This window comes from Anomaloglossus baeobatrachus, chromosome 4 (genome assembly GCF_048569485.1).
Source record: "Anomaloglossus baeobatrachus isolate aAnoBae1 chromosome 4, aAnoBae1.hap1, whole genome shotgun sequence".
Classification (NCBI taxonomy): Eukaryota; Metazoa; Chordata; class Amphibia; order Anura; family Aromobatidae; genus Anomaloglossus; species Anomaloglossus baeobatrachus.
In genome coordinates this window covers 691,607,458-691,629,262 of record NC_134356.1, presented here as the reverse complement: position 1 = coordinate 691,629,262, position 21,805 = coordinate 691,607,458, and the positions used below count along the sequence as shown (strand labels likewise).

General features: G+C 44.2%; 1 protein-coding gene across 1 annotated transcript; it reads left to right on the top strand.

The window, feature by feature from the left end:
* Positions 1-785: 785 nt before the first annotated feature.
* LOC142302963 (olfactory receptor 10A7-like) lies at positions 786-21,183 on the top strand. The gene is made up of 3 exons (XM_075344065.1): positions 786-1,703; positions 7,065-7,195; positions 20,964-21,183. The coding sequence occupies exons 1-3, from the start codon at positions 786-788 to the stop codon at positions 21,181-21,183; spliced, it is 1,269 nt and encodes a 422-aa protein (XP_075200180.1).
* The last annotated feature ends 622 nt before the right edge of the window (positions 21,184-21,805 follow it).

Below are 21,805 nucleotides of genomic sequence, written 5' to 3'. Positions count from 1 at the left end.
GACAGGGTATTGATCCAGGGAACTAGTCTGATTGCCGGATGTGGAGTCAGGAAGGAAATTTTTTCCCCATTGGAACTTGTTTGCCACATTGGGGTTTTTTTTGCCTTCCTCTGGATCAACATGTTAGGCTACGGGTTGAACTAGATGGACTTAGAGTCTCCCTTCAACCTTAAAAACTATGATACTATGATACTATGATACTATGATACTATGAATATTCCTTTGAATTCTGGATTCCTTTTATGGTCTTCATGAGCAGCGCAGTTAACCCACTCCTCTCCAGTTATATGTCAAAAGTCATCATAGCCTTGCCGCATCTGAGTAATAAGCTGCTATTGATGTGTTTTACAATGTCAGATAAGCACCTTCTTGTACCATAATATCCACCATCATGGGATAAGACCCTACTGTGCTCCATTTTGATTCTCCAGTTCTTCAGACTCAGTATTTTTGCACTGATTCATTCCACTTAATAAATCTGCATCTGACTGTCTATTGAAGCTATGAACTTGTTTAGTTTTCGGCACAAATGTGCGCCATTAGTTTTGCACAACAGACCATAACAATTTCTACTTAACCACACCATGTTCCCTTGTCAAAATTGGCACGCAAATCCATAATACAGAAGGTGTATGTTATTTGAGGTCTTTTAAGACTATTCAATTCGGAACACTTTAGCTTGATAAGTCTTCAGCAGCATATTTTTTACCTTTTTTTATAAATTCTTATTTAGGCTTCTATACATTTGGTGTCTTATGATAAGTTTTATTACATATCTGTTCTACATGAAGCAGAACAACACAACCATGGTCACAGAGTTTTTCATCTTAGGATTTCAAGCCAATCAAGGAATAAGGATTTCCCTTTTCTGTTTATTCCTTGTGGTTTATGGCCTGATTTTATGTGGTAACCTCCTGATCATCATCTTGGTGTCCACCATCAAGATCCTCCACACTCCGATGTACTTCTTCATCTCACAACTGTCCATCAGTGACGTCCTGTTGACAACAGATATTGTCCCCAACTTGCTACATATTCTTTTTAATAATGGGGCAACCATTACTTTTATTGGCTGCCTGACTCAGTTATATTTATTTTGTGCCTTAGAAACATTTGAATGTCTTCTTCTCACTGTGATGTCTTATGACCGATATGTGGCCATCTGTAAACCCCTTCATTATAATTTTATTATGACAAGTGGACATTGTGTGATATTGACCGTCATCTCTTGGTTGTTTGGATTTTCCCTTATATTGATTGATGTCATAACAATAGTAAACATTCATTTTTGTGGCCCAAATATCATCGACCATTTATTTTGTGATCTTGTTCCTTTATTAAGACTTGCTTGTTCTGACACTTTAATTATTGATTTAGAGGTTTATTTACAAAGTATTCCAAATGTTTTAATTCCAACCACAATTATTGTAATGTCTTATACTTTTATTGTCCAAACAGTCTTAAGGATTCCATCCAGCACCGGTAGACAGAAAGCCTTCTCCACCTGCAGCTCCCACCTCACTGTGGTCTCTATATTCTACTGGACAATGTTCAGTGTTTATATCATTCCAACAAAAGGTCAAACACCCATCATCAGTAAGATCCTATCCCTGTTATATACGGTGATCACTCCTTTGGTCAACCCCATTATATACAGTCTTCGAAATAAGGATATTACAAAAGCTGTACAAAAACTACTTACTGTAATAATTGATTCATCTGGTTAGTCACCAAAAATATATTCAGTTCAGATAATCAAAAAAATTAAAAGACAAAAAGTTTTGAGTCATCAAAACAATTTTGCCAAAATTCTGATGGAAATTGCTTTGAAAAGTTGCAAAACATTTTGCTGTCCTTGATCTTAAAAAATGTTGCTACTTTTGCCATTTGTATATGAGTTTCTCATAGCTTCAATAAAATGGACCTAGCTAGTGTCACGGGGGGACCGGCAAATTAGGACCAGGGGGTATATATCCCAATCGCTAGTCAGGGCCCACCGTGCTCCAGATGGCAATGGAGCTGATGCCACCCTGTGGGTTAGGCGGATACTATAGATTTGATGACTCAGAGATAACCCAGGAGACCTGGGAACCAGTCACGTGTGTAGGGACACGTCAAACTGGACGACAAGCCAGTTAGCGTTTCGGTGGAGAGGGCACTACTCCCAACACATGTGTAGGGAACAAGTCAGGCCGGATGGTAACCAGTTAGTGTCGACTGAGAAGACCACTGCAACAGTGCCCTGTCGGCCATGTGTGTAAGACATGTTAGGCCGAGCGGTCCTCCAATCAGCGTTTCTGGTCACCACTCGACTGGCCCCGTGTGTGAAGGACACGTCAGACCAGGTAGTCACAACAGTAGCATTTGACTGGGAAGTCGAGGAGGGAAATATAATTCACACACCCAATCAAGGAACACCTTGTTAACTCCACAGGGGTTCTGGGATATGCTGTCTGTGCACATAGAGGGCACACCTCCATGTTGTCTCCAGACCATTTTATAACCTGGGTCCGCCCCAAACCCAGGGTGGAACCACCAAGGTCCAATAGCAGAGTGCCATGTCATCAGCGACGTCACCAGCGGCCTATCCGGAACCGACACGTCATTGATGATCTCATGGCAGCCAAGCCCAAAACACTTCACCAGTCATCATCTGACGACCAATGGTGAGGTGCCGTGTCATAGTGACAGGCCTCCGCGAGCCAGTCCGGAGTGGCCACATCATCAGGATACCTGATGTGTGTCGGCCTATCAGAGCCTGCCACCTCACGGACATGCCCATTGAGGTACTTACCGGACCTAGCCTCTGATGCTTAAGTACCTGAGCATGCTCAGTAGCCTGACCAACAGTCTCGGAAATCAGACTATCTGCCTGAGCATGCTCAGTAGGCACAACACGGGACTTAGACACGGCACGATGTCCAAGTATCTGTGCAAAGAGGCTTTTCACACTAAGTGTAGGAGCATGCTCAGTAGCCTGAACCGGGGACTTAGCCTCAGAAATGGCACTATCAGTCTGAGCATGCTCACTAGGCGAAACACTGGACTTAGGCTCTGGCTGGGGTTAATCGACGCGCAAATGCGCACTAACCGCCTCTCCACACTTAGACGTGGAGGTGCAAGCAGCCAGCTGAATGACCTGAAGCACGGCCAAAAATGGCAGCTGGCACCTGGGCACAACAGGAATTGAAGCAGGCTGCTTGCGGCTATGGCAGCGCCGATTCGTAACAGCTAGGATGAGACAGAGGTGTGGCCTGGGTGGCATAACTATAATATTAATATTAATAATCATTTTATATATAGAAAGCATCATATTCTGTAGCACTTAACAAAAAAACAAGGATATCTACAGACAATAAATATAATACAAAGTAGCATATAGTTCAACAGTTACAGGAGGTGTGAAAATAGGGAAACACAATAGGTAACAGCTGTTTGTCATGTATCGTCTGGCTATCATTATTTATAATTCCTTTCAATTCCTTATATAATTAGACAAATATTTTACATTTTTTCAAATTTTGTGTCTGTGGAAGATTAACTACTTAAACTATTAAAAACAAGTTTCTACCCTGATGTCACAACCTTTTTTCCTCTGTGCAATGTAATGTTTTCTAGTCCTTTGAAAAGTATCTGGCAATAAGTAAAAAATATTGTGTCTGGAAAAGAAGCAGAAAATTAAAAAGTGTCTTAAACAATATCATTTTTATTGGAGTCCAAACATTTAGAACCATGTCCGGAATTCAATCAAGATGAAATATTTGAAGATTCTAGTAAACCTCTGGGTTTTTTAAAGGTAATGTGATATGTGTATAATAACCAGAACAGTTTTATTGAAGTGTGCTATTAAAACTAATATTTCATGTACAAAAAATCGTTAGCTATATCTGTTGGAGGATTAATTTATAGGTACAGTTAGGACCAGAAATATTAGTGATACAAGTTTCCGCATTTTAGCTTATTTTAAAAAAACATGTTCATGTTAAAGTTCTATATTCATTATGAGCTTAAAGTGCAGACTCTCAGCTGTAATTTGAGCGTTTTCACATCCCATTTGGAGGAAGGGTTTAGGACTTACAGCTATTGAATAAGTAGCCACCTCTTTTTCAAGGTAATTGGACAATTGTTTAAAAAGCTCTTTAAGGGGCTGCATGGACTTTTGCCTCATTAATCCATCATCAATTAGCCAGGTAAAAGTTCTCGAGCTGGTTCCAGGTGTGGCATTTGTATTTAGAAGTTGTCACCGTAAACCCAAAACATGCAGTCAAACGAGCTCTCAATAAAAAAGAAAAAGACAATCATTAGGCTGAAAAAATAGGAATAAATACAGAGAGATGGGAAAAATGATAAAAGCATCCAAACAAGCAGTTTAATAGGTTTTGCAAAGAATAGAGCGCGGTGATGAGCTTGGGAATTTAAAAAGACCTGCATGTCAGTTGAAAACAGTTGTGGTTGAGGCCGAATCCTTTCAATAGTAAAGAAAACCCCGTCACAACATTCATGCCAGTGAAAATCACTCTCCAGGAAATTGGTATTTCAGTATCAAAGTCTACTATAAAGAGAACACTTCTTGAGAGCTAATACTGAGGGTTTCAAACAAAGTGCAAGTTAGATGTTTCCCATGGTGAAAAACAATCTTCAACTCTGACCACAGATTCTCAATTGGATAAAGGTCGGGGCTGTGACTAAAAAACATTTACACGTTTCCTTTTTAACCAATCGAGTGTTGGTTTAGAAAAGCTTTGGGTGCTTGTTTTGTTGAAGGGTGAACATTCATACCAATCTCAAATCACTGACAGAATGAAATAGGTTTTGCTCAAGGACAACCATGTATTTTGTATTTCCTACCATCCATCTTCCTCTCAACTCGGACAGTTTTCTCTGTCTCTCCTGCTTACAAATATTTTATGTTTTTGTTTGGATCTATCTCTTTTCATGCACAGGTGCTTGTAACAGGTATGTAGATGGGTTGAACCACAATTGATGGTGTGGCAGACAAGTTACATGATGGGAAATGTTTTATTTTTAAACTAATTAAGAGGAATATGTTGGTTTAGTCTGTATCCATGAAAAAGATTTATCTGTCAAAATGCGTTGGCTCGCTAACCTTGTAAATCTGTGGACGCCTGAACCGCAGAATTATAAAGAAATGTTGCAATAAAGGAAAATTTTATACATCCCGACCTGCAGACCGCTGGATTTGTTTCTATATTTGTATTTCGTTATACCCAAACCAGGGAAGTCCTGTGCGGACATTGTGAGACACCGCAGATTCTGAAAGTGATGAGCTGACTAATTTGTGTATGTGAATCTATTAAATAAGTCATGGGTTACAATAAGGTTACCGTTAGTGATGAGCAAGTGTATTCGTTACTGTTCACTATTCGCAGAATAGTGCGGTACTCAGGCTATTCATTATGCTGCGAGTAATAGTGTATTTGCCTCGCTACATTTGGATGTTCCACCCAGCTATTTTGACACCTGATTTGTAGTCAATAAACATGCTGGGTTTCTTAACCAATCAAAGTAAAGCTGCAGCCATCTTGGTTGTGGCGTTACTATGATTGTCTGGCCGCTCAGCATAATAGGGTCTATAAAAGACCTTCTGCCACCATTTTGCGCACATTGCACCTAAAGCCTGCATTGTATCAGCATAGGGATAGAGTGAGAAGCTGCTAGGGAGAGTGTAGGCCTCTTAATAACACAAAAAGCCCTTTTCAGGGTTGCCTGAAGCATAGGTCAGTGTAGCATTAAGAGAGTCAGATTTTAGAGTATGGAAAGTGTTTAAAGCAGTGTGTGTCACTACCTCTATAGTATTGCCCAGAAACCAGAATACAATGGCTCTTTTAAGAGCTGATAGCACCGAACAAAGTCACAGCAGGGAGGGAGAGATTGTGGATTAGATAGGGAATCTTGGTTTCACAGCCTGACTTGTGCCATCCATTCACTATAGCCACATTCATAGGTTACTTGTAGCTTTTGCAAATGTAAAGCAGAATTCTACCATTTGGTGGTGCCTGATACAGTAAAGCACCATTCCTGTTTCACAATAGTAAGGGTTTCAAAGCCTGACTTCTGCCGTCCGTCTACTATAGCCACATTCATATGTGTTAGGGCCAGATGGACGGGCAGACCCGGGAGGTGGATCCACTGGGCCGAACTCCCCGATGAGGGAAAGGAGTCCGGTAGCCGAAGCACTTTAGGTAGCAGAACAGTCTGTGCACTGGAAGACAATGGAGAAGTCCCTGGGACCACGAGGTTACTGATGGTGGTCCGGGTGACGGAGCTCAGGTTTGGAAGCCGTGATGATGTCAGGCGGGGTCCGGAACCGTGGGAGCGAGATGACGGGTCACCGCAGGGATCTGAGATGGTACGGACTGTCAGGATGGCCGATGGGCAGCGTTCGGGGTTCAAGACACAGCAGGACCGGATGGCGATGCAGGATCGGCTCTAGAAGACAGAGAGGTAAGTATCTCACAGAACACAAGGAGACCTGACTCCTAGCTTGGGAAAACACGAAGAACAGGCCCCGCTCCCTTGGACATTAACCCCCTATATACCCTGTACCTGTATGCATCATTTCCTGTCAGTGGACACTGGCCCTTTAAGAAAGGGTCAGTGACCGCGCGCGCGCCCTAATGCGCATGCGCGCGGCCCGGGTGCCAGAAGCCAACACAGGAAGCTGAGAGGAGGACGCAGCAGAGCCGGCCATGGACTGGGAAGCCGACGGGCGCCGGGAGCGGGGACCAGGAGGCCTGGGAGGTGCGGGCACCGGAGGCTGGAGAGCGGGGAGCGTGGCAGCTGAGCCGGGGAGCGGAGCAGAGGACCCGGGGAGCGGAGCAGAGGACCCGGGGAGCGGAGCAGAGGACCCGGGGAGCGTGACAATATGTTACTAGATGCTACTAATGGCCTTTGCAAATACAAAGCAGGACTCTACCATTTTGTGGTGCCTGGTACAAAGTACTGACTTGTACTTTCTCAACAATATTTTTGGGGCCAAAGTATTCTTGACGGGCTATTAACATCTGCAAATATGTCCTCAAAACCCAAAATGACAAAAAAAGAAGTTGTTGAGGGAAGTGGGCGTGGTGTTGTCAGTGGTGGGCGACAAATCACTGAGTCTGTGTCAAGTTAGAAGAAGCTTGATGCATCCACTATGTTTCTTGCCAAATTTCACGGTCTGGAATATAAACATGTGTGGAAGCCAAAAGAGTGAGAGCTGATTCTGTCTTGGATGGCAGAAAAGGCCTCTTCGCATTTCATTTGTCAAGTAGCAACCAATCTTCCATGACCACACAGTCTACTGTGGATATACAGAAAGCTAGCCCATCTAATTCCCAATCTGGTCCTCCTTCCTCCCCCATTCATCAATCGCAGGAGACATATGACCCCATTCTTGTCCACTCTGAGGATCTGCTTGGTAAATACCCATTGGTTGGCTCTGGCCTCTCACCGTGCAGCATGGAAGAGGGACGTGAGGAGGTGGCATGTGTTGATGCACAAGTATTTGAGGACCTACGGCCAGAAGAACCTGATTTACTTTCTCCTGAGGTGGAGGCTGATGATGATGAGACACAGTTGCCATCAGGTCAGCCTACAATCTCAAGTGGGAAGGATGATGAGATGGAAGACTAGGTGATTGATGATGAGTCCGCTGATCCAACGTGGACCGCTGACATGCATACCCAGCAAAGCAACACAGAGGACGATGGTTATGTAGTACCAACACAGGCAACAAGGGGTAGTGGTTTGGCCAGAGTGAGAACTGGGTCAACTGTTCCCAAGAGCACTCCCAATGGGGCCCAAGTCATAATAAGGTGGCGTTCAGCCGCTATCTGGAATTTTTTTTCTGGAAGTCCTTCTGAGAACAACATTGTAATCTGTAGCATCTGCCATACCAAGTTGAGTAGAGGCCAGGGCAAAGGAAACCTGAGCAACACCAGTATGTGGAACCACATGGCAGCCAAGCACCCCAGTTGGTGGGCCAAATACCAGGGTAACAAATTTGTGTCTGCAGGTAAAACCACTGCCATGTTGCCTGTGCTACGCCCTTCACAGTCTTTTTTCCAGGAAGCAGGCATTCATACATTCTGCCCGCAAGGTGCAATTGTACAGACACAGCAAACATCAACTACATCCACTTCCTTGTCCCAGGGAAGCGTCTAGTTGTCTGTGCCTGAGATCTTGGAAAGAAAGCATAAATACCCAGCCACACACCCACAGGCACAAAACCTAAACTCACACATTGCCAAATTGCTGGCCATTGAGATGTTGCCGTTTAGGCTTGTGGGAATATAATGTTTCTGTGATCTCTTTGCTGTGGCTGCCCCATGATACAGTGTTCCAAGCTGCCACTATTTTGCTTGTTGTGCCATCCCTGCGTTACACAAGCACATGTTAAACAATCTCAACCATGTTCTGACCAACGCTGTAACCGGGAAGGTCCACCTAACAACAGACACATGGACAAGTTGTTGTGGACAGGGATGATACATATCTGTCATGGCACACTGGGTGAACCTGGTGAAGGCTGGGACACACTTGCAAACTGTAACATCACACATCCTACCCACACCAAGATTAGTGGGCCCAACTTCTACTAGCGTTTCTGCCTCATCATATGCCACCTCCTGTCTGCCCTTTTCCTCCTCCTGATCCTTATCCTCTGCGGAATTACCCTCCCCATCACTGCCAAGTTGGGAGCTGTGCAGCAGTACATCGGCAAAGCGGCAACACGCTCTGCTGAAGCGGATCTGTTTAGGTAAAAAATCACATACTGCAGCAGAACTGTGGCAAGGTATTAAAGAGCAGACCGATCAGTGGCTCTTCCTGCTGCACCTGGTTGTTTGTGACAATGGGAGTAACCTGGTTGTGGTTTGAAAGGGCAATACCTGAATAACAGCTCCAACATGCCCGTCAGACTGAGAGTCAGGCACCACACATAACAACTGTTGAGTGGCTGTAGATCACTGACATTTGTGAGGTTCTTGAGAACTTTGAGTACTGCACCAAGCTTGTGATCAGGCTATTTTCAGCTTAACCATCCTGCTGCTGTGTCTGTTGAAACAATCACTGCATAATCTCAAAGAGGAAGCATGGAATGCCCAGCATGTGGCTATTGAGCCAGATTTCCCCATGGTTGATACTACCCAGCCCAGCTAATATTCTGAGGCAACATTGGGTGATGATGAGGAGGATGGGGAGGATGAGGAGGAAGAAGACTTTTTTCTCTTCTACTCAGGGGACTGCCAATGCTACACAGGGGACTCTCAACCCTAGCTTCATGTCTGTCCAGCATGGATGGGCTGGAGAGAAGGCGGTGAAGGAGGAGGAGACAAGTCAGCGTGAGGCGAGGATGGATATTATTGATCCTCCTGGTGGGGATACAGTACCTTTGCCTATTTGCAGATTGAGATTCAACAAAAAACAAAATTACTAAAATATCCATTTATTAAATATGCTTTAAAATGGTCATCAGACCAATAAACAAAAACAATAAAAAGTACCACACAGTAAGGATAGATTAGGGGAAAAACAAGGTAGGTACAGTATATAGGGCTGCCGGACCGGATTAATCTAATACTTCAGTTACCCTGCTATTGACCCTAATGAACCATCCTACCTGCTTGCCAAGGTTGGCACCCTAATCAGCGCAAATGGCGCCCCCACTCACCATGAACTATCCCTAAAGGTCCCTAAACTGTTCCTCTATCACCATATGAGCACCAAACCACTAATAATCAGATATACAAAAACCATCTCTATATATCAGGTCCCTACTGTAAAACCAGACTCCTGACCTCAACGTAATAACCTTGATTAACTGATAAACACTTCACATTGAATCTGTGCGTCCATCAAACATTGGATCAGTAACTGCACTAACAGTGTTAATACATCAACAATTTATTCAGTTCAATGAGTGTTATTATGCGTAAAAATCTAATTCACATGCAGTACAAGATAACAGAGATGTTTGGATAAATTACTTCCCTTGAGAAGTTTGATGTCATATCGTAGCCTCGACATGTTTCTCCTGCCTCACAGGTTCATCAGGAGTTTGAAAAAGAGAAACATTTCAAAGGATCTGGCAGATGCTGAATGTGCTCCTGCAGATAGCTTAGCAAATAACATGTGTTACAGCCATCAGTGTGCCATTCCTTGTTTATTCCTATATAGTTAGCTACTGTATGCAGCTTGGCCAACATGGCACAGTTCATGTGTAAGTGTCTGTGGCAAGACCCTCGTGTGATACACATTTTACAACCTTTACTGGTTGGCCACCTTTCTGGACCCACGGTACAAGGAGAAATTTCCTTCTCTCCTTTTGGAGTCACCAAATGGTTGCACAAAGGAATCCTTCAAGAGGCTTGTTGTAGATCAGTTGATGAAAACATCACTCTCAGGCAACGCTGGCGGCAAACTTACTGGCTGTTTTCAACACCAGGGATTAATGGGGAGAGACACGAACACCATAGATGGGGGGAAAATGTGCGCAAGCTGGGCCATTTTCAATAAGCCATTTTCAATAAGCCAGGACATCAGCAAGGGCTAATGTGCCTGTAACAATGCCAAGGAAGGAGAAGTTGCACAACATAGTCAAGGGGTACTAAAGTGACAATACCTATGTCCTGTCTGATGCTTCAGTTCCCTTTAATTATTGGGTGTCCAAGCTGAACACTTGGCCTGACCTCTCCTTACACGTCACTGAGGTGCTGGCCTGCTCAGGAGCAATCATCAGTGATAGGGGCGCACGCCTCTCCACAGATAATGCAGACAGACTTACTATTATTAAATTCTACAAGGATTGGATTTCTCCACAGTTTGCAATCCCTCCATGAGAGCAAGAAAAACTAAATTCTCCCAAAATGTTTATTTTGGCTACTGCTGTTAACATCTACCCCTTGCCATATAAAGCCGTTTCTTTCTTGCGTCATTCATGACTCAGGCCATATGGCAAATTTTTTAAACACTATGCACATTGTGCAGTAGACAAACTAGGACAGTACTTCTACTCTGTCCTAACTACTATGCGTCATTGGAGGTCTTGTGATGAGGACTTCCTGTGTCACCCATGACTCAGGCCATAGGGCTAATTTTTGCAAACACTACGCACATTGTATAGTAGACAAATCAGGACAGTACTCCTCCAGTCTATCTACTATTTGTCATTGGAGGACCTTGTAAAGGGGACTTCCTGCACCAACCATGACTCAGACCATATGACTAATTTTTGTAAACACTATGCACATTGTGCAGTAGACAAACCAGGACAGCACTCCTACTCCATCCTAACTACTATTTGTCATTGAAGGCCCTTGTGATGAGGACTTCCTGCGTCCAAGTCCTTTTTCTTTCTTCTGCACATGCGCGGGCTTCACTACACTGTTTATGCTTATCTTCTTATTCTCTGCGTGCCCTACGTACATAATTTGCGTACGCATGTGCATTTCTAGTACTCAGCACCTTATTTTCACGCAGGCACTGTTACACACTGCCACGTTGCCTATACTGACGTGTACATCACTTCACACACACCATACCATTGGCTCAAACAAACATTGTCAGTTCTTTAATCAATAAGGGCTTAAAGTGCCGGCTCTCAGCAGTAATTTGAGAGTATTCATATCCTAATTGGAGAAAGGTAAAGAAATTACAGATCTTTAATATGTAGCTGCCTCTTTTTCCTAAGATCTAATGTAATTGGACAATTGTTTCAAATGTTTTTTAACCCCTTCATGACCAATGACATACCTATACGTCCTTGGCATTTAATGTGGGCTCATATGCACATATCTGCTTATTCAATCAGCAAAAATGTGCAGCTAACAGACATGGGTGGATCTCTGATCCACTCGAGCATCTGAACTTCTTAGATCGTGCTGTCAAACACTGATCAGGATAAATTGTGTGTTCCTGTATCTTTTAGTGCTCTGCCTGGATTTCACAAGAAACCTGTTATGGCAGCAACAGGGGTAATTATTTGACCCTGTGCTGTTATGCCAATTTAATGTCACTCTGCAATTGGTCACGTCACGAGACCTCCCATAGCAGTGGGGAACAATGGGACCCCATCATAGTGCTTAAGATTGTGCTTATCTCTGGCCCTGTGATGTGAAGGTGGTCTGCCAATGGGTTGGCATGGCGGTGCAGGGCCAAATGATTACTCCTGTTGCTGCAATAACAGGTTTCCTGTGAATGCCAGCAGACCGCCGGCAGAGACAGGAACACAGTATCTCTCTTGATCATAGTTTGATAACACAATCTGAACGCTTGACAGGCGCTGGTGGATCAGAGATCCATCCATGCTTATTGGCTGCACATGTCTGCTGATTGGATAAGCAAGCATGTGTTAGAAATAATGTGGGTTCACCATTTGAGCCCACATTAAAGGTACAGACATGTCCAATGACATGCGGGCTGAAGTATCGCTCTGATCAAAAGCAATCGGAGTGTGCCATCATAAAGTCTCCAAGGAGTATGAGCAACAAAAATAAAAAATGTAAAAATAAAGTTTTACAAATATTAAAAAATACGAAAAAGTTAAATTCACCCCCTTATTTGCCCCATTGATAAAAACCAGTAATAATAAAAAACACACAGATTTGTTATTGCCAAATTCAGAAATGCGCGAGGTATTAAAGTATAACATTAATTCATTTTATCGGTACATGAAATAGCAAGAAAAAGTTCCAAACACCAAAATTGCGATGTTTCAGTTGCTGCATCGTTGAATTAAAATTCACAACAGTCGATGAAAACATTGAATCTACGCAAAACTGGTATAATTAGAAACACCAGCTCAAAATGCAAAAAATTAAGCAATGACTGTGCCCTAGATCCTGAAAAATGAGACCACTACGGGCCTCGGAATATGGCGGCAATTCTTTTTATTTTACAAACTTCTGAATTTTTTTCACCAGTTAGATAAAAGTAAAACTATACTTCTTTGGTATTTTTGGAGGAGGTCTTATTCTTGGAGAAACACGGTTGGGGGTAAGTTTACCCCCCAAAAAAGCAGACACCCCCCCCCCACTTCCCAGGAGACTCATACTCACCAGACCCGGACGTCTGTGTGGTTCCCAGGTCCTCCTGTGATCTCCGGTCGGTGCTGCAGGCCGTCCTACCCTGCTGCTAGCTGACACGCTGACACACACAGCAGATCACACACAGCAGATCACACACACACACACACAGCAGATCACACACACACAGCAAATCACACACAGCAGATCACACACAAACACAGCAGATCACATACACACACATACACACACACACAAAGCAGATCACACACACATCAGATCGCAGATATACACAGAAGATCGCACACAGCAGATCACAGATACACACTGCCGATCGCAGGCAGACACACACAGCAGATCACACACACACAGCAGATCGCAGATATACACAGCAGATCGCAGGCACACACAGCTGATCACAGATACACACTGCCGATCGCAGGCACACACACACAGCAGATCACACACACACAGCAGATTGCAGATATACACAGCAGATCGCAGGCACACACAGCTGATCACAGATACACACTGCCGATCGCAGGCACACACACACACACACACAGCAGATTGCAGATATAGACAGCAGATCGCAGGCACACACAGCTGATCACAGATACACACTGCCGATCGCAGGCAGACACACACAGCAGATCACTCACACACAGCAGATCGCAGATATACACAGCAGATCGCAGGCACACACAGCTGATCACAGATACACACTGCCGATCGCAGACACACACACAGCAGATCACACACACACAGCAGATTGCAGATATACACAGCAGATCGCAGGCACACACAGCCGATCACAGATATATGCATCCAATCACAGGCACACACAGCCGATCACAGATACACACATCCGATCACAGGCACACAAAGCCGATCACAGATACACGCATCCGATCACAGGGACACACAGCCGATCAAAGATACACACATCCGATCACAGATACACATAGCAGAACGCAGACACACACAGCTGATCACAGATACACACAGCAGAACGCAGACACACACAGCCGAACAAAGACACACACAGCCGATCACAGATACACACAGCCGATCACAGATACACGCATCCGATCACAGGCACACACAGCCGATCATAGATACACGCATCCGATCACAGGCACACACAGCCAATCACAGATACACACAGCCGAATGCAGACACACACAGCCGATCGCAGACACACACACAGCCGATTGCAGACACACACAGCAGATCACACACACACACACACACACACTCACATCACATTCAGCACTTACGCAGGGAATGAAGCAAGTCATGTGGCCGGCCATAGGTCCTGTTCGTTGCGCTCCACTGCACTGCCTGGATGAGGTGAGTGTGTATGCGATCTGATGTGTGTGTGTGTGTGTGCGATCTGATTATGTGTGCGATCTGACTGTGTGTGAGATGTGTTGTGTGTGTGAGATCTGATTGTGTGTGTGTATGTGTGTGTGTGTGTGTGTGTGTGTGTGAGAGAGAGAGCTGATGTGTGCGGGTGTGTGATCACAGCAGGTCCTGCCACTCAGTGTCGGGTGAGTGTAATTGCCGGGTGCCGCTGTCTATAATGAAGTGTCCTGCAGTATCTGTATCTTTTATAGCTGCATGGACACTTCATTATTGATCCACGACCAGGGCTTATTTTCGGGGGAGGGCTTATATTTAAGCCTTTCTCCGAAAATGCTGAAAATCACTGCTAGGGCTTATTTTTGGGGGAGGTCTTATTTTTGGAAAAACACGGTATGTCAGTGTTGCCATATAGTGAACCTTGTACATAAATCCCCGCTAAAACTATTGTGTGATTGCACTTATTTTGCAATTTCACTGCACTTGGAATGTTTTTCAATAAACTATTCTATATGGTACAGTTAATAATTTAGTTCAAAAGTACAACTCATTCAACAATAAAACAAGCCTCTCATTGGGCTATATTGACATAAAAATAAAAACATTTTGTACTTGGAATAAGGGGAGGAAAAAACAAAAACAAAAATTGGAAAATTGCCTTCGGGAGATGGAGCTATGAGGCTGCATGGGCTATTTCCTCCTTAATCCAGGTAAAAAGTCTGGAGATGATTCCTGGTGTGGCATTTGCATCTGGAACCTTTTGCTGTGAACTTATAGTCAAAGGAACTCTCAATGGGGGAGAAAAAGACAATCATTAGGCTGAAAAAATGGGAATAAAAAACAAGTGAGATGGCAGATATGTTAGCAGTGTCCAAATTAGTAGAACAAATTCTGCAACAAAAGCACACTAATGAGCTTGTGAATTCAAAAAAGCCTGGATGTCAGTGGAAAACAGTTGAGGATGATGCGCAATCCTTTGCATAGTGAAGAAATCCCCTTCAAAGCAGCAACTCAAGTGAAAAAACTCTCCAGTGTTTCAGTATCTATGTCGACTATAAAGGGAAGACGTCATGAGAGCAAAAAGGATTCACCAAAAGATGCAAACCTTTAATCATGCTTAACCCCTTCATCCCCGAGCCTATTTTCACCATCATGACTTGGCCATTTTTTAAGTATGACCATTGTCACATTAGGAGTTTACCAGTTTAATATTAATTTCTAATTTTTCTAACAAAATTTACAAACTATTTTTTTAGGGACCAAGTCACATGTGAAGAGACTTTGAGAAGCTTAGGAGACAAAAAATATCCAACAGTGACACCATTCTAAAATATTTTTCCCACATGAATGCTACTTTAGTCCCAAATTTAGCATTTTCACAAGGGTAACAGTTGAAAATGAACCATGGAATTTGTTGGGAAATTTATTCTCAATACACTGATAACCTATATGTGGTGGAAATCTACTTTTATTTGGGTGCATAGCATGGCTCGGAAGGGAAGGCGTGCTATTTGAATTTTAGAGCCTATAATTGTCTTGAAAAATAGCAGATGCCATGTCGCGTTTAAAGAGCCCCTGATGTTCTTAAACAATGGAAAACTCCAATGTGATGCCATTTTGGAATCTAGACCCCTCGCAGATTTTATCAAAATGTTTGGTAAGTACCTTGCACCCCAACATGTTTCATTGAGCCATGAAAATGAAAAATTCATTTTTACAACAAAAATGTTGCTTTAACTTCAAAGTTTTAACTTTCACTAGAGTAACAGGAGATAATGGACAACAAAATGCTTTGTGAAATTTCTCCTGAGTATGTCATACCCGAAATGTGAGTAAAAACTACTTTTTAGGCACGGTAGAAAATGAAGAAGGGAAGGAATGCCATATATGAGTTCAAATTTAGTTGGAATATTTTGGGGATGCCATGTCAGATTAGCAGAGTCCCTAAGGTGCCTAAACAGTGGGAATTCCCACAATTGACCACTCCTCTTGAAACTAGACCCCACAAGAAATGCTGTGTACTTTGAACCCCCAGGTGCTTCACGGAATTTTATAAAGTTGAGTGTTGAAAATGAAAATTTACATTTTTAACTACAAAAATGTTGCTTTAACACTAGAACTACTGAGGTAGTCATTTTGACTACTTTGTATTTCTCCTCTGTGACTACCGTATATACTGGCGTATAAGACGACTTTTTACCCCCTTAAAATAATGGCTACAGTGGGGGGTCGTCTTATACGCTGGATATACGGGGGGGGGTGTGTGTGTGTGTGTGTTTATATATATATGTACACTGCAGCGTCCAGGGGAGGCGGGGGCAGCAGCTCTGGAGCACAGGGGAACGCTGCGGGCTGCAGCCTTTGATCTCCTGCACCCGCTCATATAATATGCACAGCCGCTGTCCATCTCCAATGGTGCTGAAATCGCACGCAGTGAGGGGCTGGGGCAGCGGTGCATATTATATGAGCCTGCGTCCCAGTGTGATCGCACATGCCCACCCCTGTGTTAGATTTGGCCCCCAGGCTGCTGCTCATTCTAAAATAAAAAAGCTTTACTTACCCCTGCAGCGTTTCTCCCCGTGTCCCTGCTTCCACTGTGATCAGGCACACAGAGAGCTCAGCCTGCTGTGCCGATCACATGACCGCACTGAGAACCAGGAAGTGGAAGAACAGAAGCACGGAGCCAGACAGGAGGGAGATCAGCGCTGCAGGAGATAAGGAAAGAGGGTTTTATTTTACTTTGGGCAGCAGCCTAGGGGCCATATCTGACACAGGGGGACTTGTGCGATCTATAGGGGCCATGGGCAGCACTATGGGGGCGATATCTGACACAGGGGGACTTGTGCGATCTATATAGGGGCCATGGGCAGCACTATGGGAGAGATATCTAACACAGGGGGACTTGTGCGATCTATATAGGGGCCATGGGCAGCACTATGGGGGCGATATCTAACACAGGGGGACTTGTGCGATCTATATGGACCATGGGCAGCACTATGGGGGAGATATCTAACACAGGGGGACTTGTGCGATCTATATAGGGGCCATGGGCAGCACTATGGGGGCGATATCTAACACAGGGGGACTTGTGCGATCTATAGGGACCATGGGCAGCACTATGGGGGCGATATATAACACAGGGGGACTTGTGCGATCTATATAGGAGCCATGGGCAGCACTATGGGGGCGATATCTAACACAGGGGGACTTGTGCGATCTATAGGGGCCATGGGCAGCACTATGGGGGCGATATCTAACACAGGGGGACTTGTGCGATCTATAGGGGCCATGGGCAGCAGCATGGGGGCGTTATCTAACACGGGAACGTGTGCAATCCATAGGGGACCATAGGCAGCACAGGGGAACGTGTGCCATCACAAGGGGGCTATATTCAATATAAGGGGGCCATATTCAGATTAAGGGGGCTAAGTTTAGGATGGGGGGCTATGAGGGACATATACCCTATATGATTTGTTAGAGGGACACTGGCATTATAAGATGGACCCCATTTAACATTAAAAAAAAAAAATTCTCTTTTCCTTCACCAAATTTGGGGGTGCGTCTTATAATCAGGTGCGTCTTATAAAGCGAAAAATACGGTATATATCATACAGCAGGGGTCGGGAACCTATGGCTCGCGAGCCAGATATGGCTCTTTTGATGGCCGTATCTGGCTCGCAGACAGGGCTCCTACCTGTCTATGGGCAAATGCCGGGGCCCTGGAGAGCCGGGGGGGCCCACTCGGCCTCGTCAGTTCTCCTGTCTCTTGGCCAGGTCCCACTCGCCTTTATAGTTCTGCTGCCCCCGGCCGAGTTCCGGGGACCGCAGTCCTCGGCAGCAATCTGCGGCGCCGTCACTTTAAGGCGCGCAGACATCCTGTTTTGAATTTCATCTGTGGGCGGAGCTACCGCCTTCTCAGTCCCACAGATGAAGGAGGCGAGCTTCTGTCCGGCGCTGTGTGGGCCCCCTCTCCACCGTGACCTAATCGGGTAAATGCCCTCCCCGCCTCCCCATTATGGGCCCCGGTGAGCTGCTTCTAACCCCCCAGATGTATGCCCTGCCAATCCCCCCCCCCGCCGATGCCGCGGGCGCTGTACCCGCCGAGCCGCGGGTGCAGGCCCCACAGAGCAGCAGAGTTGTGTGTATTTGTCTGTATGTAGCAGAGTTGTATGTGTTTGTCTGTATGTAGCAGAGTTGTATGTGTTTGTCTGTATGTAGCAGAGTTGTATGTGTTTGTCTGTATGTAGCAGAGTTGTATGTGTTTGTCTGTATGTAGCAGAGTTGTATGTGTTTGTCTGTATGTAGCAGAGTTGTATGTGTTTGTCTGTATGTAGCAGAGTTGTATGTGTTTGTCTGTATGTAGCAGAGTTGTGTGTGTTTGTCTGTATGTAGCAGAGTTGTGTGTGTTTGTCTGTATGTAGCAGAGTTGTATGTGTTTGTCTGTATGTAGCAGAATTGTATGTGTTTGTCTGTATGTAGCAGAGTTGTGTGTGTGTGTTTGTCTGTATGTAGCAGAGTTGTGTGTGTTTGTCTGTATGTAGCAGAGTTGTGTGTGTTTGTCTGTTTGTAGCAGAGTTGTGTGTGTTTGTCTGTTTGTAGCAGAGTTGTGTGTGTTTGTCTGTTTGTAGCAGAGTTGTGTGTGTCTGTTTGTAGCAGAGTTGTGTGTGTTTGTCTGTTTGTAGCAGAGTTGTGTGTGTTTGTCTGTTTGTAGCAGAGTTGTGTGTGTCTGTTTGTAGCAGAGTTGTGTGTGTTTGTCTGTTTGTAGCAGAGTTGTGTGTGTTTGTCTGTTTGTAGCAGAGTTGTGTGTGTTTGTCTGTTTGTAGCAGAGTTGTGTGTCTTTGTCTGTTTGTAGCAGAGTTGTGTGTGTCTGTTTGTAGCAGAGTGTAGTACCATTGTTTCAGTCCAGTTGTGGCTTTATACAGCAGGGAGGAGCATTCCTTGCTGTACTAAGTGAACATTGGAGCGATTGATCTGTCAATGGCCCTTTAAAAACATATTGTACGGCTCTCGCGGAATTAAAATTAACATGTTGCAATCAAAGCAGACTTTTTTTCATTTGGGAGCGGGGTAGTCTTATACAGTGAGTATATCCCAAATTCTATATTTTTAGGGCAGAAGTTGGGGGTCGTCTTATACGCCCAGTCGTCTTATACGCCGGCATATACGGTACATTTTTTTGGAATTCCGGCTTAAGACTTGGTGACATTTCCTCAAATAGGATGTTAAAAAAGATTTTGTGGCAATAAATAATTTGGGTGCAAAAATTGCACATTTATTTCAACATTCACCTATAACTACTAAAGGTAGTCATTTTGACTACCTACTATATTTTGCTGTCCTTTTGTCACTAAAATCTGCTGTAAGTTGCTGTAAAGTTTTGTGCATAATTTTTTCACTGTATCTTATTTACCCTGATGTTCATATAGATGTAGTTCAATTCAGATGTCAACTTTTCACATTTTCATTGTGTTACCTGGTTGTATTACTGTGTAATGCTGATCTGAATAGAGCTTTTTTGTAAAACTGTAGGCTCTTATCTTATCTTATGCTAACGAAGGGGGGTGTTTTTCTCTGGTCCTAGCAGTAGACAGTAAAGCTGGATTCACACTAAGCGACAGCGACAACGACGTCGCTGTTACGTCACCATTTTCGGTGACGTAACAGCGACCTTGTAAGTCGCTGTTATGATTGCTGCTTAGCTGTCAAACACAGCAGAAGCAGCGATTATAACGTCGCTGTGCTACATGTGCAGAGAGCAGGGAGCCGCGCTTAGCGCTGGCTCCTTGCTCTCCTAGGTACAGCACACATCGGGTTAATTAACCCGATGTGTGCTGCAGCCACATGTCACAGTGCAGAGAGCAGGGAGCCGCGCACACTGCTTAGCGCTGGCTCCTTGCTCTCCTTGCTACAGTATACATAGGGTTAATTACCCGATGTGTACTGCAGCCACATGTGCACAGAGCAGGAGCCAGCACTGGCAGCAAGAGCGGAGGCTGGTAACGAAGGTAAATATCGGGTAACCAGGGAAAGGGCTTCCCTTGGTTACCCGATGTTTACGCTTGTTACAGCTTACCGCAGCTGCCAGACGCCAGCTCCTGCCCGCTGCTCGCTTCATTTCGTCGCTCTCTCGCTGTCACACACAGCGATGTGTGTGTCACAGCGGGAGAGTGACGACCAAAAAATGAAGCTGGACATTCAGCAACGACCTGCGACCTCACAGCAGGGGCCAGGTCGTTGCTGGATGTCACACACAGAGACAGCGACGGGACGTCGCTGCAACGTCACAGAAAATGGTGACGTAGCAGCGTCGTCGTTGTCGTTGTCGCTGTGTGTGACACCAGCTTAAGTCTGGATACTAAATTACTTTCATTTCACTTGGAGAGACAAAGACAACAGATGCAGACATAAGAGCTCTGAAAACTGTTACAGGTATATACAACATTTTATTGTTATATTATTCAATTATTTTAGGAAAGACTTTAGCTGTCTGTCAACTGATTCAACCCACCTACGTTTGAAGGTGGCAGAACATGTATTATTTCTTATAGTTTTCATTTCATTTCTATTTTTCAGCAGTGAACCAGTGAACTCTCAAGTGGAATTTCTCCAATTTACTAATATGGCTAGAAGACGTGCGGTAAAGCCTGAAGATATTCTGGCTATTTTGCAATCCATACCAGAGGATGAATCGGAATCCGAATGTCAGGATACTCAAATTGATACGGACAGTGATGAAGATTTCAATCCTCAAAACAGTTCGAGTGAATCTGAAGACTCAGAAAAACAAATCTAGAAGGTAAGTAGTTATGTGTATTTATTTGTTCTTCCACACACTGAGTTACTAAACAAAAATTCTAAATATTCATCAACTTTTTTGCCAGACGTTGCAAGCTCATCAACTGGGGATCAGGCTCATGCGTTGATGTTGCCTCGCGACCATCCTCCCGGTCATGGACAGAAAAAATCTGCAAAATGTCCCAGATATATATCCCCAACAGAAGACGATGGAGGCGCAGGCGATGCAACCAACACCACAGAAGGCGAATCTCCAGGAATACTAGTTTCAGCTGATGGTATTCAATGGAAACCTCTTGTGATTGGAGAAAACTTACCTGGTAGGCGGGAAAAACAAAACATTCTTAGAGAAGCACCCAGCCCTACAGGATACGTCGGAAGAAATATAATTAGTGATAGTCCTTTGTGTACATGGAGATTATTTTTTGATTCATTTATCTTGACTCAGATAAAGAACTGTACTATTGCAGAAGCACGCTGGAACAATAATGAAGAGTTTACTCTTTCTGATGAGGAGCTAGATGCATTTCTAGCAATATTTTATGTCCGTGGACTATCGGGCACGAGCCATCACTATATTGCAACTATATGGTCAAATGACTGTTTTGTAGAAATTATGC

Excerpts from the sequence above, each read along its gene's own strand:
- LOC142302963 (XM_075344065.1), top strand. The coding sequence starts at position 786 with ATGAAGCAGAACAACACAACCATGGTCACAGAGTTTTTCATCTTAGGA. Across the intron at positions 1,704-7,064 it reads CTGTACAAAAACTACTTACT|AAGTTGTTGAGGGAAGTGGG; the intron begins GTAATAATTGAT and ends TGACAAAAAAAG. Across the intron at positions 7,196-20,963 it reads ACGGTCTGGAATATAAACAT|CAGTGAACCAGTGAACTCTC; the intron begins GTGTGGAAGCCA and ends TCTATTTTTCAG.